Source organism: Cyprinus carpio, chromosome A25, assembly GCF_018340385.1.
Source record: "Cyprinus carpio isolate SPL01 chromosome A25, ASM1834038v1, whole genome shotgun sequence".
Lineage (NCBI taxonomy): Eukaryota > Metazoa > Chordata > Actinopteri > Cypriniformes > Cyprinidae > Cyprinus > Cyprinus carpio.
Window position 1 is genome coordinate 6,771,429 of NC_056596.1, and position 9,409 is coordinate 6,780,837.

Genomic DNA, 9,409 nt, shown 5'->3' on the forward strand with positions numbered 1-9,409 from the left:
ATCCTAAACAGAAAAAAAAAAAAAACTTGAAATCAATAGCATACAAGTTTAAGTCATTTAGAAGTGAGAACCAACCAGCCATTCATCGTTATTTGAAGTTTTAAACTGCAAAATACTTCAAATAACTCTAGCCAACTCCAAATTAGACTTAGGGATTGTAATTGCATATCATAGAAGACTTTGTGACAAGTTAGAGGAGAATAACACCTAGGGAGGTAGACAACTGACCTATGCAATGAGCTCTGCAACTTTACATGCAGCAGAGTCAACCGATGCCGCTATAAAAACCCATGAAGCAAGATGAAATGTCAAACTACTTTAAATGTTCCTTCTAATAAGTCACTAGGTTGGAGAGAAGCACAGATTTTCATTTGACGACACACAGATATCCCATGTTTTACAAAGAGCACCCATGATGGATGGTTCGGGTTCAGTAACACCTTTTATACTGGAGCGATAAAGACTGCAATGAAAGACGCACTGTCTCTTTCTAACAGCGCAGGCAGCCACAACAATGACAGCTATTAAAGCTTGTGACGAGGTCGGACTGAAAGAGCGTGGCATAACATCTCTGTCGGCACCAATTTTGTTGTGGTAAATGTTTTAGTTCTTCTCTCTCTTTATCTAATTAATTCTCTCATGCCCAGAGCAGTGTGGATCATTTGTGATGGGGACAGGTCACCGCAAGGCATAATAGAAACACAAAAGAAGGAAGAATGTGATGGAAAATGTTGAATAATGCAATCTCAATTCACAACGTTTCACTTAATTTTCTCCTCAATCAAGTGTTCCGTACATTTCACCTTTTTTCTCTCTCTCACTCACTCCCCTCTTTTTTTTTTCTTTTCCCATGCAGCGCAAAACTGAACTGATTGCACAGGGAAATTATAACCCTGGTAAGATTTTTTGTTCCATTCCGCGGCAGCACCATTACAGATGAATTAAATGAGAGAGAAGCCCTACGAAGCACAGTCGACACCCTCCCACTCCCGCCCACGCCGAACCCTAGGATCACACTTTTCAATCCAGTCCGCGGCTAAAAAGCATTCATTCCTACGTTCAGGGGCTCCATGCACAACCGCGCCTGGAGCACCTACAAGAACGCGGTCATCTTACTGGACAGGGGAAATTTCTGTCAGTAACTAGCGGGATATCAGGGATTCGTATTCATAAAGCCTTGAGAGAATGATTACACTTACAGTAGTTGCACTTAGGGGTCCACTCAAAAAAAATGGCACTCTGCGGAAATTCAAGAAAAGAAAGCTTTTAGACTGGTGGGGGGAGATTTGACATGCGACTTTCCCACCGAGATGGGCGACTCCAAATACGAGTCATCTGGGATTTACACGTTTGATTTATTAGTTCTAATTGTATTTTTTCTTCATTATGAAGAGGGAAAAAATGTTCCCCTCTGTATGGAAGTTCACAGAAACGCTGGTGTTTTAAAGCTGTCGCAATCTCCCGTATTGAAAATTGTCCTTCAATCAGCGCTGAAGTGCTTGTTAAAACAGATGCATTTTCTTCAACCTCTGCTCTATCAACTGAACAATCGTATTCCCACAGGGAAGCCTCTCACTTAGTAAACTGGCTATAATGAATCAATTTCAGAATTAGTTTTTGTTGTTATTATTGTGGCATTAGTGTTGGTGTGGTGTTGCGTGTTTCGAACCCACCTCCATTTTTTGGTTAATGCTGGTCGACTATGTGGGAGCTTGCTTGGTAATGGAAGCTGAACTATTTCATTAGGCTTTCGAAGGGGAAAACTGCTAAGAGGGGGCATTAGCATACTCTATACTTTCTCAGCTATCGACAAATGGCAGATGACGAATGTGAACTGAGAATATCTTAATGTTCTGTCTGTTTAAACTATGCGGAAAAACTAAAACATCTGTTTTGACAATAATCTTTCACCTTCAGCGAGAAAAGACTGGACAATGGCTCAAGCAATACTGTAATATAAATAAAGCATTTTATTTTGCACATTGCATTTTAGTAAAAGAAGAGAAAAGCTCAATATAAAAGATATCACATTTGTAATAATAAAACTTTAATATAAAAAGGATGCATAAAAAGAAAACAGAATCCATTAGGCTCTCAAACTGCACGTCTCTACTCACACATGCATTATCAAACGCATCCATGACGCATGTGAAAGTTGACGACGTATTCGGCATTGGTGCGCTGTACAGAGATGGCAAAGGGCTCAAAGGGATGGAAGGTGAACGCGACCAGTCTCCTGACCGCATGGTTAATGGGTCTGCCCAGCAGGCCTGCCTGGATCTTAAATTTCAGCAACCCCGAGTCTCTCGCATAGAACCTGCAGGAGGAAAACAAAAGCAGTAGCAGTTTATTACGATGCCAAAAATCACATGTCGAAAGCAAGAAACCAGTGTGTTTTACAGCATAAGCAAACCATTGATTGGTACATCAGAGAATTATGGTAATTGGGAAATTTTTGAGAGCTCTCAGGAAGTGTTTTAAAAAACGCCTGTTTCAAGATCTAAAAAGGAAGTTGATGCAGACCTCACGCTGGGCCTCATTTTTCACAATACTGGAAAAGTGGTTGTGCATTCTGGCCTCATCTTTGTCAACAATCTTTAGACTGTGCATATGTCTATATTTAAGCCTGCAAGGAGATAATAATAAAACTCTCCAAAAGTAAAAAGTAAATACAAAAAAATGGCTATTACATAATATTCCAAAAAAAAGTCATTAATTGCACTAAAATATCTCACTATTGCACAACTTTGGATAAAAATTCACTTCTGAAGTGGTTTTAAGCTCAGTGGTACCGTATAGGATGATCACCACAGGTCTTTGGCCGTTCCATGACGGACACCCACTTGTCGTCATAGCTGAAGAGGGAGAGGTCCAGATACGGGCTGCTGCTGTAGGACTGAGCACTGATGGGCAGCTGCCCGAGAAGCCTCCTGACCGCCTCTGTATGCCCTCCGTATTTGGCATTTACAATAGTGTCTTTAAACCTGGGCACAAACAAACCAGTCCATAAATAATGTGTAGGCCAAGTGACCGATCTCTTTCTTTTCTTCTTCCTTATAGAAATGATTCTTTATAGAAGTTATTCTTTCAGCAAGGAAGTATTAAATGGACTTGCTATTCATCAATCCCTATAAAATCCCTGGAAAAACATTATATTGACTTCCACAAAATATTAAACTGTCTTCAACCTTGATAATAATAAAAAAAAAAATGTTTCTTGAGCAGCAAATCAGCATATTATAATGATGATTTCTGAATGATCATGTGACACTGAAGACTGGAGTAATGGCTGCTAAAAATTCGGCTTCACCAAAGGAATAAATTATATTTTCAAATGTAATAAAACAGAAAGCATTATTACTGTTTTACCGTATTTTTAATTAAATAAATGCAGCCTTGGTGAGCATAAGAGACTTCTTTCAAAAAAAAAAAAAAAAAAATAGTGCACGAAAGAAGTATATCTGCATCATTTTGAATGAATGAGGTTTTTCAAAAAGTTTCAGAACCTTTAAGCTTTGTTCCTTTTTTTTCTTTTTCAGAACCAGCATTTGTGAGGTCTACATAATTAGAGTTTTTAATATCAAAAGGTGTCGGCATGAGCGAGTTCCCACCCAATATGTTGAGTGGCACATTTACACTGAGCCACTGTTATAGCCTTTTGTGAGACAGGCCTCCTCTGGCTTAACCATCAATTGCTTGATATTTATATCTCACCTGCGCTGCACCTGACGGGCAAAGTTGTTGCTGGAAGCAGAGCAGGGGAACTGCACAGCCTCGCTGTGGAGCGTGGCGTTCCGGAAAAGGTCGCAGAAGTTTTCAAAAAGCTCCAGAAGTTTGTCTGAAGTATTCTCGAAAACCGCAATAACTTCAGTGGTTAGCATATTGTAAACCACGAAGAAAGAGGGCTAAAAATGAAGAGGAGAATTGAGTAGTAAGTTTACACAATATTCTACTTCTGATCCACCAACCACGCAACACAAATCCCACCTGTATAAAGATTCACAACAAAACAACAACAAGTATTATATCTTACACTACCAGAGATTAACTGATGACGCCAGTAAGGGCATATCTGATTCAGTCTCTGGTTACTGCAGTGCATGTGTGTGAGCTGGTGGTTTGTACCTGAGAGGGGTCAGTGACCCTCAGCGTGACCACATCTTCACTGGTGTACTTTATGAACAGGTGATGTTCATCCAGGAGCTGCATCTTCCACATGCGCAGCTGCCTGAGCTGATCGAAGAACTGAAAGAACCGGCGTTTGGCCATGGCGCTGCCGTCCTGCTCCGCTCTCCTCCACAGGTACACCAGCAGACGGTGCTTTAAGGAGTTGATGGTTTTCTCCTTATACAGACGGGAGAAACCGGGCTGGCCTTCAGCCTGGGCCTCAGAGTAGACAGCAGATAGTGTCAGCAGGTCATCTTCGTAACAAAAACGACCGATGGTGCGCACGTCAAGGAAGGTTCCTTCTGGTGTCACCTGGTTAGGAGTTCAAAATACATTTTGTTTAGTAATTGTTTATATGATTTTTTTTTTTTTTTTTTTTTTTACAAACAGTAGAGAAATCACAGAAAATTATGGAAAGGAAAGGGGGGAAAGGGACTGGGACACTCAAGCCTACCAAACTAGATTAAAACCAGTTTGCCAACATGACAAAATAAATAAATTTAGTTCTATAAACAATTATGTTAATGTATTAAGTACATTTTATATTTAAGAATATGCATTTTAATAAATGTAATAATAAAAAATATATATTTCTGTCTTTACAGGGATTTTTGCTATTCATATTTGCCCAAAAAGAAATGACAAGAAACTATATGTGATGAGATTGGCAAAATGACGAGGTAAATTCAAACCTGTGTTGCCGGCATGATCAGCATTTAAAATTTTGAATTTAGTTTTTTTTAAAACAATTATGTCAATAATGTTTTAAATATATATCTAATATTATTTAATATACTTTATATATTTAATATTCTAATAAAATATTCTAACTTATAGCATTTATTAAGATTTTCTCCAAAAATTTAAGAAATGAAAAGACATTATGGAAAAATCAACAAACTTTTGTAACTCTCTTACAAAAAATATGTTTAATAAAAAATTATGTCCATGTTATTTTTAAAATATACTATAGATTAAATATATACATTATATGTTTAATATTCTAAAAAGAATATATATATATAGCTACCATGGGCTGACAAAATTAATTTATTTTGATAAACAATTATGTCAATAATATTTAAGAGGTTATTTAACTTAATACTTTTAGTATTTTAATTAAAAAAAATACATATTTATCTCTTTTTGCCATTTTTATTATTATTATTATTATTTATACTAGTTTAAAAAATTGGATAAATTAGAAAAATAGAGAAATTATAGGTATCAACTGGGTGATGTGACTGGAAAATTACACAAGCCAAATTCCAACCTGTTGCATCCGTTGCATCCACCTAAACAACAATGTCTGACTAACCTAGTTTGATAAACAGTTATGTCAATAATATTTTAAGAATATATTTGGTTTTTTATTTAAAAATATGTGTTAATTTTTTTTTTGTTGCCATTTTGCAATTTGTGTTTGTATGAACTGTAGAGAATTGACATGAAATGGTGCGTATAAACAGAAATAGAAAAACAAAAGATACAACATTTAATACACAGTTCCAGGTGATTTGTGCTGTACAGTGAACGCTTACACACTTACCTGAAAGACATGTATGGTCTGCTGCTGCACAGAAAGCACCGCCAGTATATTTCTGTACAGGTACAGTCCCTGATTGTGTGACAGAATGATTTTGTCACACTTAAAAGTGCGTGTATCACACAATCGGCCAGTGTGCAGGTCTATGATGTGCAGTGAGTAGTCCTCAAGAGGAGAGCGTGGGTTCGGTGTCACAGATTCGTTGTTTCTGTACACCTCGAAAAAGTGTGGATGAGGTTCTTCGGGCAAGTAAGCAGCCGAGCCGACGATCACATAACGGCAGTCGTCAGTGAAAAGACTGCACTCTCTGTTCAAATGCTCACCGTTGGAGGCCACATTGGTGATGTGGAGAAGAGAAAAGAAGCGTTCAAAGAGTCTGCCTCTGATGTTAAGGGAGCGCAGGTCATTCCCATTGGGCAGCGTTTCTTCCTCCTGACCCTGAAGAAGATCTTCAGCAGCTTGGCATCCTTGGTACTCATAGATTTCCAGAGAAGTCTGATCAGAAGAAAATGCAATAAAGCATCGCCCGTCAGGAGAGAACTTACGAAGGAAGCAGGGCGGCTTCTCTACGTTCACCACTGTGAAGTTGGGGAACAGGTTCTGGTGGAAGCAGCGCACACGGTACCAATGAGCCCCAACTGGACCAGAGCAAATCCGGCGCCTTTCTAGCCGGTAGACCACATTCTGGTTTTGGATGCGTCTCGGCTTCAGAGTGGGGAAATCGTCCTCTGATGTAGTGTTGTGGTGAGCAGCCATAATAACAGCTTTACTACTGCAAACAAGGAATTAAAACATTACTGAGAGAGATCATAAATGCAAATCAGATTTAGCAGTTCTCCCTACAAAAACTGTTTTATATAACACTGTATGTAGTCTAATATAAAATAAATAAATAAGCAAATAGACAGTCAGACAAAAAAATGCAGAAACTGATAGATATTCCTGCTTGAAATTCATTTGTAGCTTTATTCTACATTAAAGCTTTAAAACATAAACTCGTTTAAAAGTGATTCAGATTGAAACATCGGTATAAACACACGCAGTTGAATAAGTTATGCATATCTTACCTGCATCTGCATTTAAATGCTTCTCATGTTAATATTTATACAGCTTTAAATCTCTAAGAGCCCAAGCATGGACAAGAGCGCACCTACAGCCGCATCAAATCAAGCACGTAAGCGAAAACCTTTGAAAAGGAGGTACAGTGCAGTATAAAAGTTTATTTGGCAGTGTAAATAAGTTTAAAGGTCTGTTCGCTGTCTAAACGCCGGAAGTAGATGGCATTCGGCGAGCTCTGCGTTTAAACAGTGGACGTGAGGCGCAGAGAGTGTCAGAGCGCCCCCTTCAGCAGCGGCGAAACAGCGCAACTACACCTCTGTGATCATACAAATGAGTCATATATATTAACCCGTTGAAATCAGTAGCTCTGGGTGAATATGTAAGCCACACTGCTAATCGGTTTGGTTTTCTCAGGATTTTATCACTGTCAGTGACATAAGATAATTGATTTGGAAAGAATTCCCTGCTTTAAAACAGTTTAAGCCCAACTAAACTAGACTGCTGGTCTCCCAATGTGGCCAGGTTGGTCTCTGAGCTGTTTTAGAATGGTTTTGGGCTCTTTTCAGTTGGTCAGACTGGGAAGCTAACAAGCTGACCAGCTTAACCAGCTGAACACCACTAGTTTAAACCTGCAGATCACTTTAGGATGTTTTAATACGTTTTTTAGAAGGAACACAGTATAGAAAATAATCTGAATTTACTTTTCTGAAATGTCTTGCTCAGGGTTGTGTTGGTGAGCATGCTACAACACTGCTGAAAAACACTCTAGGCTGCTTTGCTGGTGTAAAATGGTCTAAGGCAAGATTTAAAAAGGTTTTGGACACTTTTTATATGGTCTCACATGATTTTGTCCATGTTGGGAAAACACTGAAAGCATTAAGGAACAGAGTGAGTTAAAAATGGGGACCTTGACCAAAAATTATTACTAAGTAAGGCATCGTTCATCTTTTTCTTTTAGGTACAATATTTCTAAAGAGCGTCTGATGTGTTATTTTTCCTATGGTTTTAGTTGTTTTATGATGAGTTAAGCTAGACTTTGTTGTTTGATTCAGCAGCAACACCTTATAATACTCACATTTTATGTAAAATTACATGATGAGCAATGCATTTACACACTGAAGGCCTTTACCCGAAACACCTGTGACCATTATTTCCCCTATTGTAAACTGAATAAAGAAACTTTTGACTGCAGACTGTCTTTATTTTTTGTTATGCTCACCTAGTTTTACAAGAGAAACCTTAGTTTGGCCAAAACGAGTGACCAGCATTTTTTTTTTTTTCAGTGGGGCTATTTGAATATAGCACAAAAAATAATCTAAAATTTATCTTTCAGGTATAAGAAATTTCTTGGTCTGGGTTTGGTTGGCAAGAGGTCTAACAAAAGGGAAATTTAGAACTGATAATTAGGGACAAAGCACTTCCCATTTATGCACCCATTAGCAGAGTACACCGAAAAGGCAAAGCAGTGACAGATGAGGTCATCTCACTCTTTTGTCTTCCCTTTCTGCCATAGAAAAAATGACGAATGCTCAAAATGCCTTTTCACTTCCATGTTTTATGGAGCATTTGGACTTTGTAAATACACTTTTAATTCTGTATTCAATAGGCAAGCATGCCTGTCCTCCATAAAAATTTTTAAAATTATGATATTAACAAACCATTTTTAAATGTCAATTGACATGGTAGTTCAATGATGATTAGGACAGAGGTCAATAAATCTTTACAGAACACCACTAATGGAGGTGCCTTTCTGGTACAGTTTGAAATTATTATGGTGAGGTTTTTTTTTCTTCTGCTTCATTTTTGAAGCAATCATTAGCTTACAATAGCTTACGGTTTTTATATTTTATTTAACTATAATTGACCTGTCAGATATAAATTAATTAATTAGGCTATTTAACAAACTATATATAGATTCAAGGGTGTAAATTAATTTATAGTCTTCACATGGAATGTTATTAACATATAACTATAATTAATTAAAATCCTTGGCATACATGAATATACTGCTACATACAGGCTAATTCATACATGCGTCTGTCTGAATAAGATTTGAATCTTAATCTTATATGCAGTAGTTCTGATGTGGCGCTCCAAAAAGGGAACATGAGATAAAGTCTAATTTGCCCAAATTCATTTAGTGTTCTTTCTCCAAAATGGATTTACAAGTGCTGAAAAAAAAAAATGAAAAAGAAAAATGAATAAGAACTGAGCACAGAAGGAAACCTGTGTGGCCTTGAGAGTATGATAATGGATTTGTACCCAATTATCCTCAACCCAAGTATGTAGAGACCCAGTTGGTAGATTATATAAGTTGTAATCTTCAGTAATGGCAGGTTGAAGCAGGAAAGGTATTCCAGTGGAAAAACATGGAAGAAGAACATTAGAGCCCTCTAAATGCTACGTGCCAGTGTTTTGAGTGCACTCTCTACCCCTTGGCCAAAGCGCTTCGCTTAGAGACCAAAAACATGGCAGCTATAACATTATGGTATAGGCTTTGCATTTTTCCAAATAATGGCCTTTCATTTAGCTATTTTCTCTTTGTCAAGGGTCATCATCTTCCCTTTTAGGTTTTGTTTTTGGTTTTACGTCCCCCCTCCTCACTCTCCAACAAAATGCACGAAGATGCAGGAAGAT

At 37.8% G+C, this 9,409-nt stretch overlaps 1 protein-coding gene across 1 annotated transcript; it reads right to left on the minus strand.

The window, feature by feature from the left end:
* Positions 1-1,947: 1,947 nt before the first annotated feature.
* Positions 1,948-7,011, minus strand: LOC109084462 (DET1 homolog). The gene is made up of 6 exons (XM_019099153.2): positions 6,781-7,011; positions 5,717-6,485; positions 4,126-4,479; positions 3,715-3,905; positions 2,793-2,984; positions 1,948-2,317 (listed from the first exon to the last, which is right to left on the minus strand). The coding sequence occupies exons 2-6, from the start codon at positions 6,467-6,469 to the stop codon at positions 2,128-2,130; spliced, it is 1,680 nt and encodes a 559-aa protein (XP_018954698.1). The 5' UTR covers positions 6,470-6,485; positions 6,781-7,011; the 3' UTR covers positions 1,948-2,127.
* Positions 7,012-9,409: the final 2,398 nt, after the last annotated feature.